The sequence below is a fragment of the Elgaria multicarinata genome, chromosome 2 (assembly GCF_023053635.1).
Source record: "Elgaria multicarinata webbii isolate HBS135686 ecotype San Diego chromosome 2, rElgMul1.1.pri, whole genome shotgun sequence".
In the NCBI taxonomy this organism is placed as follows: Eukaryota; Metazoa; Chordata; class Lepidosauria; order Squamata; family Anguidae; genus Elgaria; species Elgaria multicarinata.
In genome coordinates, this window is record NC_086172.1 from 322989 (window position 1) to 347117 (window position 24129).

General features: G+C 42.7%; 1 protein-coding gene across 1 annotated transcript in view; it reads right to left on the minus strand.

Moving 5' to 3' along the window:
• LOC134391978 (collagen alpha-1(IV) chain-like) overlaps positions 1-24129 on the minus strand; it is a 185857-nt gene that overhangs the window by 137726 nt on the left and 24002 nt on the right. Inside the window, exons 10-16 of the mRNA XM_063115900.1 lie at positions 21274-21315; positions 19692-19785; positions 18917-18952; positions 17600-17764; positions 11242-11337; positions 6433-6516; positions 5096-5166 (exon numbers count right to left, since the gene is read on the minus strand). Coding sequence (XP_062971970.1) covers positions 5096-5166; positions 6433-6516; positions 11242-11337; positions 17600-17764; positions 18917-18952; positions 19692-19785; positions 21274-21315 — 588 coding nt within the window. The remainder of the gene's footprint in view (positions 1-5095; positions 5167-6432; positions 6517-11241; positions 11338-17599; positions 17765-18916; positions 18953-19691; positions 19786-21273; positions 21316-24129) is intronic.

Here is a 24129-nt window from a genome sequence, read left to right on the forward strand (position 1 = left end):
GACGTACGACTGGAGGAGGGCTAACATTGTCTCTATCTTCAAAAAGGGCAAAAAGGAGGAACCTGGGAACTACAGACCAGCCAGTCTGACATCCATCCCTGGGAAAATTCTGGAGCAGTTTATAAAGAAGTCAATCTGTAAACACCTTGAAATCAATTCGGTGATCACTAGATGCCAACATGGATTTGTTATGAACAAATCCTGTCAGACTAATTTGATCTTATTTTTTGATAGGATAACCTCCCTTGTGGACTGTGGGAATGCTGTGGATGTCATATAACTTGACTTCAGCAAAGCTTTTGACAAAGTGCCCCATGATATTCTGATTAACAAACTAACTAAAAGCGGGCTAGATGGAACAACTATTAGGTGGATTCACAGTTGGCTACAGAATTCGACTCAAAGAGTACTTATTAATGGAACCTTCCCAAACTGGGGAGAGGCAACGAGTGGGGTACCGCAGGGCTCAGTCCTGGGCCCAGTGCTCTTCAACATTTTTATTAATGATTTGGACGAGGAGGTGCAGGGAACGCTGATCAAATTTGCAGATGACACCAAATTGGGTGGGATAGCTAATATCCTGGAAGACAGAAACAAACTTCAAAGTGATCTTGATAGGCTGGAGTGCTGGGCTGAAAACAACAGGATGAAATTTAATAGGGATAAATGCCAAGTTCTACATTTAGGAAATAGAAACCAAAGGCACAGTTACAAGATGGGGGATACTTGGCTCAGCAATACTACAAACAAGAAGGATCTTGGAATTGTTGTAGATCGCAAGCTGAATATGAGCCAACAGTACGATATGGCTGCAAGAAAGGCCAATGCTATTCTGGGCTGCATTAATAGAAGTATAGCTTCCAAATCACATGAGGTACTGGTTCCTCTCTATTCAGCCCTGGTTAGGCCTCATCTAGAGTATTGCGTCCAGTTCTGGGCACCACAATTCAAGAAGGACGCAGACAAGCTGAAGCGTGTTCAGAGGAGGGAAACCAGGATGATCAGGGGTCTGGAAACAAAGCCCTATGAAGAGAGACTGAAAGAACTGGGCATGTTTAGCCTGGAGAAGAGAAGATTGAGGGGAGACATGATAGCACTCTTCAAATACTTAAAAGGTTGTCACACAGAGGAGGGCCAGGATCTCTTCTCGATCCTCCCAGAGTGCAGGACACGGAATAACGGGCTCAAGTTAAAGGAAGCCAGATTCCAGCTGGACATCAGGAAAAACTTCCTGAATGTTAGAGCAGTACAACAATGGAATCAGTTGCCTGGTGAGGTTGTGGCCTCTCCCACACTAGAGGCCTTCAAGAGGCAGCTGGACAACCATCTGTCAGGGATGCTTTAGGGTGGATTCCTGCATTGAGCAGGGGGTTGGACTCGATGGCCTTGTAGGTCCCTTCCAACTCTGCTATTTTATGATTCTATGATCTCCCTGTACCCAGAAAGCTCACTTACCAAGGTATGTAAACTTTCTAAATGAAGGGAGCTTGAAATGTGGAGGCATTTTCAAACAAGTGGTTTTGCATGTGCATTCTGTGGTAGCATAGTAGTATGAAGAGTGCACTATTTATCCTTCCCAAATATCCAAATAGGCTCTAAAGCTGAGGAATAAATATCGTTTTCTGGCAAAACCTTTCAATGTAGAAAATCTTTCTTAGACAGAGATACTCTCTCATGGTTCCATAATTGTCCAAACCCTGGTCAAAATTATGTTGACACTTAGAGGACCCATTTAATGAAAGTGGGTAATTGTATGGAAAGACACCCATAAAATTTGCTTCCAGGCGGCAAGGGAACTGCTTAAGCCATGTCTGAAGCAGCTCTTGATAAGTAAAAGAAAGGACATTTTGCTAAATATCCTCTCTGTAATTTCCACCACAAGTATTTGAGCATTGACATCATAACTGAAAACACACTATCAAGGAATGGTATTTTTCTTTAAGTGATGAGGTCTAAAAACAAAAATTTCATTCTAAATAATACAATACAACTTTCCCCACATTCATCATGTTCTGTTGATTGCATGCTTAAATACTAAAAGAAAGGCATTCAGTCTTGTACTTTAAGGAGGCGACTCGATCAGGAGAAACCCATAAGCCCCCGAACTACCGACTGTCCAAGGCAGGATGGATGGATGGATGGAGCATCTAGCTGGGGAGCTTTGAAGTGGGAGAGGGGAGGGCTGCACCACACATAGAGAGCTGTGTAAAGAAGCTCCCATGGTCTCCTCCCTTCCCCACTCTGGGAACACTCCCCTTTCCCCCCACTTTTTTTAAATATAATTTAATATAATTTTAATATAATTTTTAATATAATGTGAGTTAGTTAAGAAGTAGAATGTATAGCTAAGAAATAAGAGGAATGTTATGTTTGTATATGATTTATTATGTGTTGTTGTTAAATAATAAATCATATACAAACATAACATTCCTCTTATTTCTTAGCTATACATTCTACTTCTTAACTAACTCACATTAATAAGTGCCCTCCACCCTCAGGATCTTATTCTAGTTTCCAAAATTGCATTGAATCTTCTGGCGGTGTTCCTCTCCCTTTTAACAATACATGTTCTAGGAACAATTTCCATATCTCTTCAAAATCATGTTTTTTTATTATCCCCCTTCTAAATCTAATATTACATGTTAATTTATCATTTATAGCAATATCCCATATTTCTTTATACCAATCTTCTATATCATAATCTCCTTGAACCTTCCAATTTCTGGATATCATTAACCTTGCAGCTGTTAACAGGTTTGTTATTAATTCTTTTTCCATCTGATTACATTTAAGATTTCCATACATTGATAGTAATGCTACACTTGGTGTTTCTTCTAAATCCATTCCAGTTATTTCATTTATTTCTCTATACACCATTTTCCATAATTCTTGTACATGTTCACAATTCCACACTAACTAGAGTTAGAAAGGAATGTATATACGTTCCTTTCTCCTGACATCCTCTCCAACAAAGTATCGAGTTCTCTTTATTTAAGTTTAATTTTATTGGAGTTAAATACCACCTCCAAATTATCTTATAATAATTTTCTTTTATCCTTACAGACATATTTTTCAACACTCTTTGTTTCCATATCCTCCCCCAGTCCTGTTGCTCTATTTTCTCATTCAAATCTGTTTCCCATACAATCCTAACAGAATCTTATTGAGTTTCCATTTCCAATAATATCTTATATATTTCACTCATTAATCCTTTTATCGATTTATTTTCTTCTTTTTCTTTTTCTTTCTCTTTTTGTAAGATCAAATCCTCAAATTTAATATTCTTTCTGCAATCTCTATTATCCTTTTGTTAGCTTTAATACTGTACCATGTTCCCTATGTCTTTTGTCTGATTGCTCCCTTTGAAGAGACCAGGCCTTGATTACTAATCAATAAAGCGCTTTTGAACCCTCTGTTGCTGGAATGGTGGAGTCGTGCTTAAGGGCTGTTTGGATCTCGTCCTTGGGTGAAAAGAACATTGATCTAACACTTTAGCCATTTTTTGGTCCATTGTTCCATTTGGATACAATTGAACCATGATATATTTCCCCCTTTTAATTTTTCTTTTATTTCTTCCTTAGTTCCCATCTTCTCCATCTAATCTCTTATTTTAAGTACTTTCTCATCTTTTAATTTCTTTACCAATCTGTCTTTTAAATTTTCAGAAAACTCCCTCATTACTGGGAGTCATTTTCCCATTATTGGGGAAATGACTGGAACCAATTTCCTTTTATATATTCGCCATATTTCTAACACATTCTTTAAAAGAGGGTTCTCAATTCCCCTCCTGCACTTTGAATTATGCCCCTTAAAGAATATATTTTCTAACTTCCAATCTAACCCTTTCCCCTTTTTTTCCTCTAACCAGTTTAAATCTCCTATTCCTATTATACCCTCTATTACATATCTCAACTGATTTGCTACATAATATAATTTAATGTTTGGGAGCCCTAATCCTCCTGTTCTCTGCATTTTGTACCATATTTTCTTATTAATTCTTGCTTTTCTATCTCCATTACAAAAATTGTTAACCATAATTTGCCAGCTCTTTATTTCCTTTTCCAATATCTTAATTGGTAACATTCTAAACAAAAAATTAATTTTTGGTAAAATCCTCATTTTTATCAACGCTATTCTCCCAAACCATGATAATTTTATCTTTTTGTATTCCTCTAACTTTCCTCTTACACCCTGGGAATACCCCCCTTTTTCTCCCTCTCCATGCTCTGTTACCAAGTGTGGAGAAGAAGCCGGCACAAAGAGAACCATGCCAGTTATGAGGTGGCAGGGTGTGTGGTTTCTCGTACCGAGGTCAGAGACTGGCATGGACCTCGGTTTCCAGAAACTGAAAAATCCTATGGCTGTCTAGACAGAGTCTAGTGGCCATAGGATAGCTCCCTAAATTAATTTACAGAGATAGTTCTCCTTGAAGCTGACTGACTACAGTTATAAAGACAGCAATCCCATCCTCACTGATGGAGCACTCCAATATTGGACCCTCTAAGCCGTACTGGGCTTTTGCTGGCAGGATAGAAAAGAGGGGGGGGGGAAAGGGTTTTCTTTTCTAGGGGAGTGAGGGTGTTGCAGCAGAAAAAGGAAATAAGTTGAACCAGCTCCAGCACTGGAGAGGCAGGATGGGATCTGAGGTGGAATCTCCCATTCCAAGAGAGCAGATCTCTGTCCCAGCCCCTTGGAAGGAGAAATCTGCTATGTCCTATGGATCCTGGGACACCCTCCCAGGCAACATAGGATGGCTCTCAAAGACATTTTATATGATTTGCTGTTAAAAATGGCTGTGGAGTGTTTGGGGCCAGATCTACACTAAGCAGGATAGAACACTTTGAAAACGTTTTGAAAACTGTATATGATGGCCGTAGCTAGACCTAAGGCTTATCCCAGGATTGTCCTGGGGTCAAACCTGTTCATCTAAGTGCCACACAGGGTATCCAGCGCTCAGGCAGGGACGAACCCTGGATGATCCTGGGATAAACCTTAGGTCTAGCTACGGCCGTAGTGTGTCTTGGGCCTAAACAGTTGTCACTACTGTTATAAACCTTTATAAAGCAGTAGTATCCTGCCTGGGTCAGTTACTTACTGTCACTCCTGGAATGCCATGAAATCCAGGCATTCCCCTGTCACCTTTAGCACCAGGTAGTCCTGCAATACCTTTTAAAGAATAGAAAACATTACATTTAACTTTAAAGTATAAATACTTTTCATGACATTTGCTCTTATATAATGTAATATACTAAAGAGTCATTTTAAAGAGTCATTACATTCTTTGAGAATGTAAAATATTTGCAGAAGCAGTAAATCTATACCACTGGGGAGAAGGCCCCCTAATAACGGTTTTTAAAAACAGATTTTTCTTTTAGTGCTATACTTGAGCTAACCACGATGGAGTGCTAGTTGAGTAGCATTGTCTTCCCAGATGGAGTTTGCATGACCACTTCTGAACTAGAGTTCAGTTTACATGACTACTTCTAAACTAGGGGGAAATGTAAAAACCAAAATAAAGGTCCCCAAACAGTGTAAATATTGTGGAAGAGATATGACATTTGCATAACATCACCCAAAAAGCCATGATTTGGGGGGGGGGGGGAATCTCATTTGGCCAAAGGGGCCAGATTGCGCCCCAGACCAAGCCTGGTGACGTGGATGATGTCTGAAGGTCATCTGCATTGCCACTTTTTTTGTGCCTCTCTCTGTATGGAGAGCTACTCAGCTGGCGCTGGACTGGCACCAGACACCTACAACCATCGGGCAAGTTGATGTGTCCTTTCAGCCCAGTCGTATCCTGATGAGGGAGAGCGGTAAGTGACTTGGCCAGCACTTGCAGGGCCTGGCTCCTGAAAACACCAGCCATTTGTGGGGCATTCCCTTGTTATCTCTGATCTCCAACCAAATTAGATGATGATGATGATGATTACTATTGCATTTATATCCCGCCTTTTTTCCTCCAAGGAACCCAAGGTGGGGTACATAATCCTCCTCCTCCTCTGCATTTTATCCTCACAACAACAACAACAACAACAACCCTGTGAGGTAGGTTTGGCTGAGAGTCTGTGACTGGCCCAGAGTCACCCAGTGGGGACTAGAACCCGGATCTCCTAACTCCCAGTCCAACACTTTAGCCACTACACCACACTGGCAATAACAAGAGGATTCCCCTCCTCAGCCAGGTTGAAGGTAAGGAAGGGGGCAGCAGGGCCTACAGAGTTTGCTCAACCCTCTGCAGGCTGGATTGGGTAACCATCGGCTGGATTAATGCAGAATCCATTAAACCCCACATGAGAGTTTATAACATTAAGAATGAAATCTGCAAAGCACAAAATTGAAACTTGCTGCCCAAAGTATTCTGTGTATGAAACAATTTGATTAATGGAATAATAGGAAGACAATGTCTAGTTAAATGCTTTTTTTTAACTTTACCTGGTTCCCCTGGAAGCCCTTGGGGGCCTGGGGGCCCAGGAAGGCCAGGTACATCACAGTTAAAACAGCCTTCACCTTTTTCACCTGCATTAAAAAGACAGAGACACTTTAGAAGATTCTGATCAAGACTCTTTATGAGCAAAACTTTCAATTTCCACAGGAAAACATGAAGGTTTTACAACAAATTTCATAGTAGCTATATCTGAAAATGAATCATGTGTGTGGAGGGGGGCAGCAGCCCTGTGTTGGTGCATGGGAAAGGTGAGGGAGTGGCGAATGCGAAGGGATTTCCTTCATATATGGTTGTGACAATCTGCATCCCAGAGTGGACTTCAACATGGGTGGCAGCAGGGGGATGTGGGCTTGAGAGTGGTGATAATAAGGTTTTAATGCCCCCTTTCCTTTGGCTTCAAGAGCCATGGGTATTTACTAAGGCAGTGTGCATAGATGGCAAGAGATACAAAAGCAAAAAGTGGCCCTCCATTGACCCAGGAGAAGCTTTGAGCAGTCTTGCCACTAGATAAAAGCACTGCTTAAAGGAGTGAGTAGGAGCCAGCATGCAAAAGAATAGCAACAGTAGCAGAGGGCACTGTAAAACCAGAAGTCCTCGATATGAGCAGGGAATTTCTGATCCCACACATTCCGTTGGACACATCTTTGACCTGCCTTTTTTTTCCTGCTGGAAGGGCTGAGGGCAATCTGGGTGTGTGGGAACGTAATATAGTTCTGTTGTCATAGACAGATCCTTATCTAGTTGGGTTTAGGCTGAGCTCGACCTTCACAGTATTGGGGAAACATTAGAATGGCATGCTTTATTTATTTATTTATTTATTTATTTATTTAATTTCATTTAATTTCATTTCATTTCTACACCACCCAATAGCTAAAGCCAAAGCTCTCTGGGCGGTTCACAAAAATTAAAATCATCAAATACAATTCACAGTATAAAACAAACCACAATATAAAAAGCACAATATAAAAGTACAACTAGGGTAAAACTGAGCAGCAATGCAGAAATGTATACAGATTTAAAATGCAGATTTAAAACAGCAAAGTTAAAAGACTAAGATGATGAACTGTTAAAATAAAAAGGCATCGAAAAGAGCATAACGTAAGTGCCAGGCAAACCTCTCTAGGGAGCTCATTCCATGGTCTGGGTGCCACAGCAGAGAGGGACCTTCTCTTGGTAGCCACCTGCCTCACTTCCTTTGAATAAAAGGTGTGCCATGCCACCAAGTCCACCTGTGCTTCAAGTGACAGTTCTGGATCCAAGAGCATCCCCACACTATGAACCCGATCCTTTAGGGGGAGAGCCAGACAGACGAACATCTCCAGAACAGGTTGAACATCACCTAGCTAGACAGACGAACCACCCGATAACAGTACCTCTGTCTTGTCTGGATTGAGTCTCTTTCATAGGCTTCTCTCCCCATCCTAAAACTGCATTTGTATACTTCTGTTGCACAAGTCCCGGCAGCCCTTTTACATAGAGATCTCATCCGCCACCTGAAGGACCATTTATAAAATTGCAGCTTGATTTTATCCAAATGTCTAAATGTCAAAGTTTTCAATGTGTATTGGTAATAATAGACATGTTTTCAAAATGAGTTGAAGCCTATCCAACATTGAAGGCAGATGCCATGACAATAGTCAAGAAACTGCTCCAGGAGTTCATCCTGAGATTCGGACTGCTGGCTACTTTACAGAGTGACCGCGGGACTCATTTTACCAGCAAGGTGATCTCAGTCCTAGAAAAAGCTTTGGGCAGAGACCAGCTTCTCCACTTTCCTTATCACCTGCAATCCGCAGGGCTCCTGGAGAGGCATAACGGGATTTTAAAGAATAAAATTGCAAAAATCTGTGAAGGGACAGGATTCATAAAGACCTATTACATAAGGAACTGGTGGGATAACTATTAATAGCAGCGTGAGTGCTTATTGCCAGATACTGGAAAGATTTACAAGGAAGTTCAATAACTAAATGGTACAATAAGGTATAGGAAGTAGTGCTAATAGAAAAACTGACTCAAAAGTTAAGTATAGCAAAAGGATCCCCAAAAAATCAGATACGTTTGCTACTGAGTGGGGGACTTTTATTACATATATGAATAAAGATAGCAATATACATCTAGTCCCAAAAGCCTTCATAAATATTTGCTTAAGATATAATAATTCCGTTAAATACTGGTATGTGTAATACCCTTTAAGATTTTTATTTTATCTTTCATGACCATGTTCTGTAATAAATCTCCATATCTTGTTTTAATTACTGTGGGATATTTTTAATATATTTTTTCTCTCCCTCTTTTTCTTTCTTCTTACTTTTCGTTTGCTTTTTGCTTTTATCTCTCTCTTTGCGTGTGTATATATTTTCTTGGTCATTTTCATTGTATTTCATGTATATTGTTAATAAAATATATATATTTAAAATAATTAACATTTACAGAAAGAGATCTTGGGGTTGTGTTGGACAACTTGATGAAAATGTCAGCCCAGTGTGCAGCTGCTGTAAAGAAGGCAAACTCCATGTTAGGAACTATAAGAAAAGGAATTGAGAAAAAAAAACCTGCCAGTGTCATACTGCCTTTATAAAAATCTATGGTGGGACCTAAAATGATGAAGGGGCTGGAGCATCCCCCCTATGAGGAAAGATTACAACAGCTGGGATGGTTTAGCCTGGAAAAAAGGAGGCTAAGGGGAGACATGATGGAGGCTTACAAAATTATGCATGGTGTGGTGAACATGGATAGGGAGACATTTTTGTCCCTCTCTCAAAATACTAGAACCCACTGGTGTTATCCCATGAAGTTGATCGGTGGGAGATTCAGGACAAAAAAAAGGAAGTACTTCTTCACACAGCACATAGTTAAAATATGGAATTCACTACCACAAGATGTAGTGCTGGCCACCATTTTGGATGGCTTTAAAAGGGGGTTTGGATAAATTACTGGAGGAGAGGGCTATCAATGGCTACTAGCCCTGATGGTTGTGTGCTGCCTCCAGTATCCGAGGCAGTAAGCCTGTGTGCACCAGTTGCTGGGGAACATGTGTGAGAGGGTGCTGTTGCACCATGTCCTGCTATGTTGGTCCCTGGTCGACAACTGGTTGGCCACTGTGTGAACAGAGTGCTGGACTAGATGGACCCTTGGTCTGATCCAGCTTGGCACTTCCTATGTTCTTATGGGTAAAGAATTTATTAACTACAAAAAAATCCAGAAGGACACATGAAAATTGACTTTTGAGTAAAGATATGATTAGCCTACTAAAACAACAAGAGAGGTTGGTAATGTGGAATGGGCAACTGTTCCAAGCAATTATCGATCCCAAGTCTGCAGAAGGAGTATATCAGATAGTGCTTCCACTGAAAGCTGTTCCCTTACTATTGGGAAAACATCAGCCTAGAATAAATACTCTTGGTTTGAAGGTGGCACTTTCAATTCCTCCTTAGAAAGCTTACCCTCCTCCCTGATGGGGGAAGCAAGCAACGACTCAGAAGTACTTGGGAAGGAAGAAGATTCAAAGGAGCTTTTGGGTGGGACAGATGTCCTATGTACACCTCTGAAGAGTGAAGTTGAGTGTGATGGCCCTGCTGTGACAGCATCGTCCCCCTCATCTCTTGATTGGATTCTAGAAGTGACTGGCACTGTATCAAGCTTTTATTGTACTTTCATTTTGGGGAGAGATCTTAATGGGAGGAGGACCATCTAGTACAGCAGCCTTCTCCAAACTTGAGCTTTCCAGATGTATTTGTCTTCAACTCCCATCAGCCCCAACCAGCATGGTCAATGTTCAGGAATGCTAGGAGTTGTAGTCCAAAACATCTGGAGGGCACCATGTTGGGAATGGCTATGCTAGAGTGACTTATAGAAGAACTGCTATAAAAGCTGCAAGAACTGCTTTGTTTGCACTGGGATCTGCCCCAGGATCGCTTCTCTCTCTTGCTTTTGTAAGATCACCTGCAAGGCAATCTGGAGCATGAGGCAGAGGTGGAGAGCTCTCTTTCTCTTAGTAAAAATGAACCACCCCACCAAATAAAGACCCAGGGTGAGTCTGGTCCCTATTTTTTTATTACATTTATATCCCATCATTATTCCAAGGATCCCCAAGGTGGCTTAGATTGAGAAACACTAGAGGTGGGTTTCCAGGCCACCCCTATGTGATTATCCCATTTAGAAGTACCACTGGAGGAAGGCTGTTGGCCAAGTTATGGGCTTGCAGCATCTCAACGTTCCCCAAATGGTCACTGTTTCTGCCTCTCCCTCCAAAACAGTCTGGATTGCTGCCATCCCAGACTTCAGTGCTCTGCAACTGCTCCCTGCCTACCTTGTAGCAGTTGGAGCTAGAGTGGCAGCTTCGGGCAGCAGCAATAGGAGCAAACTTTTGGTAGAACCAAGGTATTGGGACTTGGCTACGTAACATGCCTAAATTCCAGGTCTTCCTTGAGAGAGGTGAGGCACACCTGTCCCTGGCTAAACATTGATGAGAGAGGTGAACTTCTCCTTTTTGTAGTCACTGTGCAGAGCTCCTGGTGTTCTGAGAAAATCTTGTTTAACTGCCACTAGGCAGGGGGCGTCTCGGAAGGTGGAAGGACAACTCCTCCCCCTGAAGGAGCAACTAACATTTTGGGGCCGTGTTTGCAATCAAGAGAAGAAGCCTCATCCTGAAGATTCTGGAATGTCCCTTCATCAAGAAAGAACAATCTATGCTTCTTTCACATGACATTCACTTTTTCATTATTGTTCTAATGAAAGGTTGTCTCATTCTGTATTTTCTGAGAAACTCAAAATAAACAATTCAAGATTAACATTACCCTTTTCTCCCCTTTCTCCTGAGAAGCCATGCTGGCCAGGAGGGCCTGGAGGGCCTGGATCACCAGGTTGACCAGGATGACACTCTAGACTTCCATCTGTAATTTGAATAAAAGAATAAAGAACGTTATTTCTAAAGATCAAATTCCAGTCTTGAAATCTCTGTCAGCGATCATCACAAATAAGTCGTAGACCTGAGCTATGTAAATATACTATCAAAACTGTCCATTTCTCTAAGGCTGAGTTACATACTGCTCTTCTCCTATAAGCAAGCAGAACAGCACACAAGTGGAGAAACACCACGTATGAAATGCTAGATTCACAGATAGACTTGTATAAATTCCCATGGCTGCGATGGCTGGAGAAAAAGCGGCTAGAAGAATTCGTATGACATTTTCCCATGAAATCAGGGGAATTCACATGACAGAAGATGTGGTAGAGAAGCACTATGGGAAGTAGCTTCAAGTTACCCAGAAAAGGGAATTCGCATAAAAATGTAAATGTAGGTCCCTAACAAAAGTCATTCTATAGTCATCAGGAATTATACACACAATTCTAGAGATTTTTCCTGCCTGATACATTTGTTTGGGAAACTGGGTTGCATTGATAATGGCACACTGGAAGAATGTTAACAGTCTCAATCTAAGATTCTTCCCCACAATGAATGTTCATTTGATCCCCATGTTTGGCAAACAATATGCAAATCTTCTCTCATAGTAGGATGATTTCTTGTGTGCGTGAATACATCCATTTCTGAAAATACAGCTCAATATTTTGAAATATACAGTCAATATACAGTCCTACAAGCTACAGAAGCAGTAGAACTTCTCAAAGGATGAGCTGGAATATTTTTTGTTGGGAAATGACCCCAGGGTTGATAAACCAGACAAATGCAATCTCTTATCCAACAGCCCACCACGGTAGAAAAAACTGTGAAACTAAAAAAGTTGTCCAACAGGTATGAACAATATTCAAAATTTCTAGAATCCTGCATCCTGAAAAAATACAAAACTAAGGATTTTTATAATATCTATATACGTGCTATTCTTTCTTCTTTGTATGAGAAAAAAATGAAGGCAGAAAGAACACAATACCATCTATACATGCAGAAAGCCCCGGGGTGGATCCGCAGGAGCCATGGTGGAGCCATCCTGGTTGGTCGCCATCGGCCTGGACAGGGGGGAGGGGGCGGGCCAGTGAGCCCCAAGTATAGGCAGCCCCCAGGCCACGCTCGTCCATTGTAGCGGGAGCCAATGAGGAGTTGCTCGTGAGGCCACTGATGCAGCGGGTGGCATGTTTACAACAACAAACAGAAGCAGCTCTCCGGCACAGCTTCTAGGCAAGGGAGGAGCAGGAGCTTGGCAGTGTTCCTGCTGCTTGACCTCATCGGCCAAATGCAGCAATTGATATCACCTCGTGACTGAGGATCTGGGCCCTGGGGGCAGGAGGAATGGGGCCAACTGCTACTTCCAGATTTCCCCGTCATGCAGCCGGTGACAGCAGCCTATTTGAAGAAATACTTTGGGAAGAGTTGGAAGGGGATTTCCCAGTTTGTACTCACATTCTGACCTGCCATGTGAGTGACTCTGCCAGAGGTGCTGTCAATCTTTCAATAATAAAGCAATCTGTTCCAGAACTGGACATGATGTATTATCAACAAAGAGCACCTCAAACATCTCCTTTGTGGCCATAAGCCCCAATGAGAAATCAAGGGTATAAACATTTGCATTGCCAGTATTCAGGTGGGGTTGTGGCATTTCAGATGGTCTTGGGTGCACCCAGGAACAGAACCCTCAATCCACCACAGCTCTAGCTTGATGCTTGGCCAGAATAAGCTATCTGTATGTGAGTAAGTTTGGGGTGAATTTCAGGGAAGAAATTCATCACCCAGAACAAAGATAGGGATGGGCTGTCCTGCTCTGTCATAGTGCACTCTTTTGGACCAGATTGTACATCCAGCTGTGGGGTGAGGAAAGTGCTTCACTGCCATGACTCTCGCCTGTTGCTTGGCAGGTGCGATCCAAAGAGCACTATCCTATGACTCAGCTGGCAGAAAGTGCATATCCAACAGAGACAACTGTATAAAACAGTGCCACAATTAGAAAATGGGAGGTTAGCATACTCCTAAGGGGTTGTACTACCAACTGCAGACAAGCTGGAGTCTATTCAGAGGAGGGCAATGACGATGATCAGGGATCTGGAGGAGTGTCTCCTACGAGGAGAGACTGAAAGAACTGGGCCTGTTTAGCCTGGAGAAGAGAAGATTGAGGGGAGACATGATAGCACTCTTCAAATACTTGAAAGGTTGTCACACAGAGGAGGGCCAGGATCTCTTCTCAATTATCCCAGCATGCAGGACACGGAATAATGGGCTCAAGTTACAGGAAGCCAGATTCTGGCTGGACATCAGGAAAACCTTCTTGACTGTTAGAGCAGTACGACAGTGGAACCTGTTAACTAGGGAGGTTGTGGGCTCTCCCACACTAGAGGCCTTCAAGAGGCAGCTGGACAGCCATTTGTCAGGGATGCTTTAAGGTGGATTCCTGCATTGAGCAGGGGGTTGGACTTGATGGCCTTATAGGCCATTCCCAACTCTATTATTCTATGATACTATGAACTAAGAGACGAGGAGGTCGGAGTCCCCCTGCTGTGCCTCTCACTTGCCCATTGACAACAATTGTGATCCAGTGGGGTCTGCTTCCAAGACTTAGATTGGTTGGATTGGTACAACTCAGGGTTGTACTACTGATCAAGGAGGTGGGTAAAGGGGCCCTCTGGTGTGACTCTCGCTTTTGCCCATTGACAGCAGGCATGATCCATTGGGCTCTATTTCCCAAATCTTGGTTGGCTGGGCTTGCACATTCCTAAGCGTTTCCGCCTTCAGAAGTTTTGTGTATAACTCTGTGAACGCTTGCAACTAAGTTTTCTGCCCAGAGAGGGTCTGAGACTCTCTGTGAATACTTGTGATTGCTTTCCTCATATTGCTTTATTCATTTCTTAATCCCTTCCCCATTTCCCTTCAATAAATCCTTTTGCTTGCTTCACAAACTGGGTTATTTATTTATTTATTGCATTTCTATACTGCCCAATAGCTGAAGCTCTCTGGGCAGTTTCCCGATTCTTCCTCATAAGGTCCAAGCTGTCCCAGCCTGATCAACTGAGCAAATCAGGGGGTTATTTAAATCCCCTTTTCGCCTGTGCCTCTTATTCACCTTGTGGGTTTTTCTATGGGGAGACTGCTGGTGTCATCTGCTGCCCTGATGCCATGACTCCTTGCATCTCCATATACTAGAGCAGGAGTGTACAACCTTTTCAGCCCTGAGGGCTGCATCACAGGTCTGCTGGAGTGGCAGAGGCCATATACAAGTCACATTACAGTCAAGACCCTACCCCTCAACACACACACACACACACACACACACACACACACTGCAAGAAGGTTAGGGTCAGTGGTAAGCATATGTTTGGGCTGGCTAGCAAGCCCAACTAAAATGTGTGGACCATGCCAGTAATGACATCTAATTTCCCTTCCTCCCCCACTCCCCACCTGAAATCCTAACAAAGTCTATGAGCTTTGACTAGACTCCCAAGTCTTATCTACACATTAGATTGAAGATGGTGATCTACATATTTGAATGCGCTCTCTCTCTCTCTCTCATAGAAAACACACACACACACACACACACACACACACACACACACACACACACACCTAGGACTCTCTGTATATATAAAACTAGCACAGCAAGAGGGGACTAGACTGGAACTTTCTCCCTATCATTCTCCTTTTAATTTTTTCAGAATAGTTCTTTAACATTTCAATTGTAATAGAAAAAAGAGAGCGGGGTGGGTGGCGGCCAGGACACCAACAACTATAACAACAACAAAAACCAAACACAGAACCCCCCCCCCCCAAACCATATTCATTCACAATAACATTTTGCAACACCACTTATCTACTTTTTGTTTTTAAGTGGAAAGAGTGTTTTTGTTTACTGATGTTGAAAGTGTTGGAAAGCCTGGTGTGACTTACAGAAGAGTTGCTTTATACAGAGAAAGTGTGGCGACACAGCATGTATTACTGAAGGCAAAAAATACAGGCCGGAGCCTATTAAAACGACGTTCAAATCAACTTACTTTATTAGTGCTTTTATACACATTGACAGAAAAGGCTATCTAACATTGTTTGACTACTAGCACCCCCTAAAGCTGAGTGTGCGAATGAAGGTCTGAGATATAGGGCCTTTCCGCACGTCGTACTGAGGCCGCTTCTATGCCACCCCAGTGCGAACCCAAACCGATCGTCTAGCTTACCTTTGGAAGAGACGAAGAAGAGGCATCCTTGCCGCCGCCACCACCCACCGATCTCCTCGCCCGCCGGCGAGGAGAGCTCGCCTTCTTCTGCCGAGCTCTCCTCGTCGGCCGGCGAGGAGATCGGTGGGTGGCGGCGGTGGCAGTGGTGGCGGCGGCAGCGGCAAGGACGCCTCTTCTTCGTCTCTTCCAAAGGTAAGCTAGACGATCGGTTTGGGGTCGCACTGGGGTCGCGTAGAAGTGGCCTCAGTACGACGTGCGGAAAGGCCCATAGTTACTTGCTTCCTCTCTGGTGAGACTGCATAACGCTTGCATGTTGCAGAGGCAAGAGGGAGAAGGAGAAAAAGGAAGGTGAAGGGGAGGGAGCAGGAAAATGGAACTGGTCAAATTACAAGACATTCATTATTGTCCCCTAGTGTCTGGAAGCATGTGGAGTTGTTCCTATTATCTAACATTCCTGTGACGTTACCCACATTTCTATTCCCTTAGGTATATCTGAGTGAGTATATCTAGAGAGTACGGAATGTTGGACTGAGTGGGTGTGGCTGGTGATGCTGTGGAAAGGGGGGAGGAGTATATATATGGGGGAGCTGTCTGAGGGGTTCAGTCGGTGATTGGGTTTGTAGGGTAGATGTGTTTAGTGTGATTTCTTGTCAGGAGTTGTGTGAGGAGTGAGTGAAAATAAGATCATAGGGACTAAGGATTGTTATTATTAGATTGGTTGCTACCAGTATTATTAAGAATAGGCAGGATTGGAATATAATTTGAAGCAACTAAGAACTGTAAACAACAATAAACATTTTATTTATTTTGCTACCATAAAACCACGTGTCAGTTTGGCTGTGTCCCCTGCTCTATTGGTTCATAAATAAGCACATTACATTAAACTTTCAGCCTGCTATATTCACAGAAAAGCCTTTTCCAAATCTCCTTACCTTTTCCCCTCTGCTATAAGGGAAAGCTTATACTATTCTTTTTACACCTTCTTCAGGTATTTAAGTGGTGGTGCTTAGCCTGAGGGAGCTGTGCGTGTCAAAGCCTTGTGTGTGAGGGGGTGGCGTCACAATTCCCCTTCTCAATTCTGCATGTTCCAGAGTTTACAAGACATAATTTCTCTTGCAAACTCTGGTAACTATCTTTAGTTAACGTCTTGCTGAGTCTATCTACAGCTGTGACTCCCATGAGACAATAGAATAACTCAACAAGTCCATGTTGTTGTAGATCCTTCATTATATGTTTAACATAGACGTGTTTGGTGAGTGGACTGTTTTTCTCTGATAGAGTATTATACAAGTTTGATTGTCCTTATAAATCTGTAACGGCATGGACTCATCAAATTCCAAGTCCTCAAGTAGTAGCTTAAGCCATAAGACCTCTCTGGAAACTTCTGCAGCTGATGCATATTCAGCACCAGTAGATGAGTGGGTGAACATGGACTGTGTGTGGCTTGCCCAGCTTCATCTCCATAGAAAGATATATGTGGATTTTTAGTCTGAAAAGTCCTTAGCCCAATCTGCACCCATGTATCCCCCTATTTAACGGCTATTGGTGTCTGGCAGTCTTAGTTTTTAAAGTGTGCAGTCCCCTTCAGATATTTTGCTACTCTTTTGACTGCAGTCCAATCCCTTTGGATAGGAGAGCTAGTTTTCCCTCATAATATGCCAAATATGTTTTCCCTCATAATATGCCAAACAATCAGAAATGCAAATATCTGGAAGGTGTGACCTGCCTTTTCTGGTTATTTGCTGGTGCAAATGATGTTACGCTAGAGGAAACTAGGTTCTAAACTATGCACAAGACACGAATCCAACTAAAGTTACATTTGTACATTTAACATGAAGCTATGGGAGCAATCTTTCCACCACCCCTGCCCCGATACCCACAAATCGGCTTTAAGATTTCAGTCAGGCAAATAGATATTGCTTCTATGATGCATTTCATTTAAAAACAAATCTATTTAACTTTTTTCAGTTTTCTCTTGATATTATGACCACAGAATTGAATTTTCTCCCTTTCTTATCGCTTTTTTAACATCAAAAAATGACTTGCCTGTTATCCCAGGTGGGCCTGGAGGCCCTGGGAAACCATGAGGTCCTGGACGTCCATCTCTTCCTTTTGGTCCAGACAAAGACAATCCAGGGACCCCCCGGTCACCCTTTTCTCCTCTCTCACCAGGAAAGCCAGGTGCCCCTGTTATCTCTGCATTGGGTTGCCCTTGTTTAACATAATGCAATGAAGTAGACATTGTAACCAATAGGAAAACAATAGAATAATTATTGATAAATAAATTATTTAATAAAATAACAATAGCCAAATGTGAGGTGCCATTTTGAAACTTCTACACTAAACTTACTACATGAGTTCAAGCAATAGCAAAATGGCTTATTTATCAGAGCTGTTAGGCCTAATTCATAGAAACCTCAGTTGCATGGTGTGTACTTCAAGTCCCAACATGTGGTGCATGCTCAAAACTGTGAATCATTTTGTGGGGGGTGGGGCCACCTTTTTTGCATCCCATGCAAAATTTGTCACCAAAATTTGGTGGTGTGGTAGTAGTGGTGGTGGCAGCAGAAAACATTTTTTTTCTTTAAAACAAGGTGGACGCTCCTTCAGCAGCAAATTTGGTAGTGCAGCAGTGGCAATTTGGTTGCCATGTGTGTGTTTGTGGCCTCTGGTGAGTTCCAGAGGTGTGGAAATTGGCCCCCAGAACCTTGAACATTGCCTACCCCTGGTGTAGAGTGACTCAGCATATGGATCCAGCAGTTATCCCACCACGGCTATAAGAAAACATTTTTCAGAGACAAAGTAAATTGTGAACCTGTATGTTGAGCCACTATACCCAAATAGGTTACCATATTCAGCAGCCACCAAGTGGTTTGATCTCAGATGATCACCACACAACAGTTGGTTTGCATGAATCAATCTTTGGTTCAGCAAAGAAGAGAAACAGATAATTGACAGCCCTGAATTAATATTACCATGCTGTATTCACAAAAATCTTAACCTGTTTATTCTTATTTTACTTTTTCAAAACTAAAAATCTATTATATTAGTGTTATTTGGCTTGGAATATCCCACAAAAGGAAAGCAATTAAGCAATGTCAGGGATGCCAGACACAGGGGGAAAAATAGGAAACAGGAAAGCAAGAATAATTGCATACTATCAATATTTAAGATATCCTCTGAGTAGTAAATGAAAAGTTTATAAAATATATGATTATATCACTTTTTAAATAAATACAATAGCATTTAGTGAGAGAAGTAAGATTTATAGTTGCAGAAATTCTTACTTAGCTTATAGAAATTATACCAATTACCAATCAACCAACTCACCAGGCAACCAACTAAACAAATAAGCATTCATACCTGGAGGACCTGGTGGCCCTTGTAGACCTGGAAAACCTACGAAAATAAATGTAGTGAATGAAGAGATGAAGTTTTGAATTGACTTTGATGTCAATACAGCTAATCTTATTCTCAGGCCATTGAAAAGGCAAGCCTGAATATTTCTTTCAGAAGGGAAAGTTTTCTTTACAATCATCTTCACCTTGTGGGAATAGTATGATTATCAAAAAAGAAATGACCCATCATTCATAATTTCATCAGGGAGTCCATTAAATAGGACACAATCCTTCAGGATTGACACTCTTTAGATGGAGGACTCTGATCAAGGAGCCCACCGTTCATCTAAACTCTGCTGGCAAGAGCCTTGAAGGGTGTGGCGAACAAAAGAGGCTTTTTTAGCCTCTGTCTTCCATTTGTGCTGTTTTTGCTTGATGGGCCTTTGAGCCCTACTTCAATGGGGGCGGTGGGGTTGGCAGAAATTGAGAGTCTTGTGGATCCACAGTCTTGCCTCTCACCACCCACTTGCCTACTCTCATCACACCCATTTTCTCCCCCTCTGAGGTTGTAACACTGGCCTTGGGAGGGGAGGCTGCCATAGAACTTACTGTGGCAGCTGGGAGGGGCAGGTGGGGGATTCCTGCTCGGGCTTCCTCCTCCAAGGTCACAGCACTGTCTACAGCCTCAGAGGGCGAAACCTTCAGCATCCCATGGCCCTTCAGATGTTGTCTGGGGGCCATAGAAGTAGCCTCTTAATTCCTTAATTAAAATAAAGCAATAAACAATTAGCAATATTTACCTTGTTGACCTGGTTCGCCTTTTGCTCCTGGGGTCCCTGAAGGACCTGGATCTCCTTTTTCGCCAAATATAACTTCTTCCCTTGAATCTTTAACCTGAATAATAGGGCGGATGGATGGATGGATGGATGGATGGATATACACCCAAAAACCCAAAGTGGGCCTCAAACTGATTCAGGCTATAGGCATAATTCCTGCTTAAATCCTATTGACTTCAACCATGTGCAGCCATGATTGTTCAGGTTTTCAAGGGCTTTCAGTACAATCTGAAACAACTTCAGTTCTTTACATATATCTAAGTAACACTGGATGAAAAGTGTTCTCATAAGGTTTCCCCCTCTTTTACTACAAAGTAAGCTGTGATGCTGTACAGACCATGTACCATCCAGTTCCTTTAAGCACTTTACTTTAACACAGCTTTGTGGGGGCAGTCAAGGAGGCGAGGGTGATGGGGCATGGTGTAAAGAATATACATTCCTTTAATTTCTCTTTGTGGTTCTATGATAGTATAGTCCAGAAAAGCACATTATGGTTTTAGTTTGTTTGAAATATCTTCAACTACAATCTTTAAGTAATTGAATCTGCAGTAGCTTTGGTTAAATGGACTGAGAACTGTATATGCTTAGTCAGGGCCAGCCCTAAAATGAAGCAGCATGCTGTGGGCGCGGCAGCTGGCTCAGGATGGGAAGAGCAGTGAATCGTTCCACCCCTTTCACCCAAAGGGACTGCTGCTGCTTAGCTGGCCACTCCCTCCCACCACCACCGCCTCCTTCCCTAGCTGCCTGCCTGCTCCTATGCAGCTGCATCAGTGACTCCTGGCTCGTGGCTCCTCCCCCCACACCCTGCTCTTGCATGGCAGCAGTGGTTCCTCCTCCTTCCACTGGCCAGCTAGGAGACTCAGTCAAACTAACACGAGAAGTCTCGCGATATTTTGGCTGAATCTCCCAGCCATGAGTCCAGCAGTTGGGGCAGAAGGTGGGAGATGCCGACCAAGGGAGGGAGGAGGTGCTGCTGCTGCTGCTACTGCTGGTGTGTGTGTGTGTGTGTGTGTGTGTGTGTGTGTGTGTGTGTGCAAGCTATTGGTAACCTGGCCAAGCAGGCAGGCAGCTAAAGAGGGAAGCGGAGGCAACAGGAGGAAGAGGGTGGCCAGCTATGCAGATCTGGGTCCTTCGGGTGGGGAGGGCGGAAGAATTTGCCACTCTTTCCATCCTGTGCTGCCTCCTGTACCTGCATCCTGCTGCTTCATTGTAGAAGCATGTAATCAATATCCCCTAGTCAAAATCTGGAGAAGCACCAGAATGATCTGTGATGCAGTGTTCCTTTAAATCCAACAATACTTAGCAGTTTACTTCCTGCTTCCTAATTGACTCTTGTTTCAGTAAAATAAAGTTTACTGTGCCTGTTTGGTTCATGTGAGCTTCTTGGAAATTGCTCTAAAGTTATTACTATTTATTATTATTTATTTATATAGCACCATCAATGTACATGTCATGGTGCTGTAATGTACAAGTCATATTAAAATATCTATTACTGTATATACATATAAAAAAATCTATTATATTTAAGACACAAAGTTACACTTACTAGTCCTGGAAGTCCTGGAGGACCTGCTGCACCCTTATCTCCCTGGGGGAAAAAGTAATTTCCATTTTAAAACTCACTAAAGTAAAAATGTTCTTACTATGAATGCCATATTGCAGGGGGAAAGTCATAGCCCACAGCAAAAATGTATATCAGCTCTCCCTAGTCATTCTGCATCCAATAACATTCTGTTAATTATTTTTAAATGGTTACTAGTATAATACAGTACAGAAAATGGAATATGAATATAAGTTCTGGCTCTAAAAGTTTTAAACAAACACAGATAATCATGTACTGTCCTTTAAGTCAATAAAAACCGTATTACTGGCAGAATTTAGTCAAATATTCAAAATGGATACACACAAAATATGGCATTTGAGTTTGCCAGTTTGCCAGTTTCACCAACCTGTAGTTAGTATAGCTGCATCCAAACATGACTCAAATCTAGGGGAGCTCACTTAGCACTATGTTAAATAGTTCTTTGGATTGCAAAGTATAAAATACAACTATAAAATAGAGATTAAAAATAATCTCTATTTAGATTAGTTGAGAAAACCAGATTGAGTGTGTGTCCTTTTACATGCCAGTGACATGTTGAGACAGCCCCATGGTTGTCATGGCAGCCATGAAGTCCTGAGCCGCTCTGGATACAGCAGCCTCAGCATGGAAGTTGAGATCCCCCAGAACCACCATCCTGGGGGTCCTCAACACCAGGTCCGAGACAACCTCCGTCAGCTCAGGCAGGGAGACTGTTGGGCAATCAGGTTTCAGGCCTGGTTTTGGAATGGAAACTGCCTTGGTCGACCTGTGGGATGACCTCTGTCGGGAGAGAGACAGGGAGAGTGTGACCCTGTTGGTTCTCCTAGACCTCTCAGCGGCTTTCGATACCATCGACCATGGTATCCTTCTGGATAGGTTGACTGAGCTGGGAGTTGGAGATACTGTGTTGCAGTGGATGGCCGATTCCAGAAGGTGGTGCTGGGGGATTATTGCTCTGTGCCGTGGCACCTAAGCCATGGGGTTCCACAGGGCTCTATCTTATCCCCTATGCTGTTTAACATATACATGAAGCCGCTGGGGGAGGTTATCCGGAGATGTGGACTGAGGTGTCATCAATATGCGGATGATGCCCAGCTCTACCTTTCCTTTTCATCAAACCCAGGTGAGGCAGTGACTGTTCTGAACCAGTGCCTGGGCACAGTAATGGACTGGATGAGGGCTAACAAACTGAGACTCAATCCAGACAAGACGGAGGTACTGTTAGCGGGTGGTTCATCTGTCCAGCGAGGTGATATTTGCCCTGTCCTGGACGGGGTTGTACTCTCCCTAAAGGATCGGGTCCGTAGTTTGGGGGTGCTCTTGGATCCAGAACTGTCACTTGAGGCACAGGTGAACTCAGTGGCAAAGAGCACCTTTTATCAGCTTAGGTTGATATACCAACTACGCCCTTATCTGGACAGAGATAGCCTAGCTACAGTTATCCATGCTCTGATAACCTCTCGTTTTATTTATTTATTTATTTATTACATTTCTATACCGCCCAATAGCCAGAGCTCTCTGGGCGGTTCACAAAAATTAAAAACATATATAAAACAAGTATAAAACAACAGTATAAAACCATAATAAAAAATACAATATAAAAACTCAACCAGATAAAAACAGCAGCAATGCAAAATTACAAATTTAAAACACCAAGTTTAAATTTATTTATAGACTGTTAAAATGCTGGGAGAATAAAAAGGTCTTCACCTGGCATCTAAAAACATATAACGTAGGTGCCATGCGAACCTCCTTAGGGAGCTCATTCCACAGCTGGGGTGCCACTGCAGAGAAGGCCCTCCTCCTGGTAGCCACCTGCCTCACTTCCTTTGGCAGGGGCTCACGGAGAAGGACCCCTGAGGATGACCTTAGGGTCCGGGCAGGTACATACGGGAGGAGGCGTTCCTTCAGATAGCCTGGCCCCAAGCTGTTTAGGGCTTTAAATGTTAAAACCAGCACTTTGAATCGGGCCCGGACCTGGACTTACAGCCAATGAAGCTGGAAAAGGACTGGTGTGATGTGGTCTTGTCGGCCAGTCCGTTAGTAAACGTGTTTTGGATTACTGCAATGTGTTATACGTGGGGCTGCCTCTGAAAACGGTCTGGAAGCTTCAGCTGGTACAAAACAGGGCAGCCCGTTTACTAACAGGGACTGGCCGGAAAGATCACATTATGCCATTTGCTGCTAGTCCAGGTCTGGGCCCAATTCAAAGTGCTGGTATTGACATTTAAAGCCCTAAACGGTTTGGGGCCAGGTTATTTGAAGGAACGCCTCCTCCCATATGTACCTGCCCGGACCTTAAGATCATCTACAGGGGCCCTTTTCCGTGAGCCCCTGCCAAAGGAAGTGAGGCAGGTGGCTACTAGGAGGAGGGATTTCTCCACTGTGGCACCCCGGCTCCCCAGAGAGGTCTGCCTGGCGCCTACACTGTACTCCTTTCGTTGCCAGCTGAAGACCTTTTTATTCTCTCAGTATTTTAACACTTAATTTTAACTTAAATTGAAATTTTACTGTTCTAACTTTGTATTTTAATCTTATATTAATTTTGCTGCATGGTTTTATCCTGGTTGTGCTTTTTATACTGTATTTTTTTGAATTTGTGCTTTTAACCTATTGGTTGTTTTATTATGGTTTTAATTTTTGTGAACTGCCCAGAGAGCTTCGTCTATTGGGCGGTATAAAAATGTAATAAATAAAATAAAATAAATAATAAAATCAATCAGAATCAGACTCTGAAATAGAGGAGTTGGCGCCAGGCACAGGCCAGCCTGTACCAGTGGGGGAGAAAGCTCTCATGGGCTCTTCACCAGCTGAGAGTGA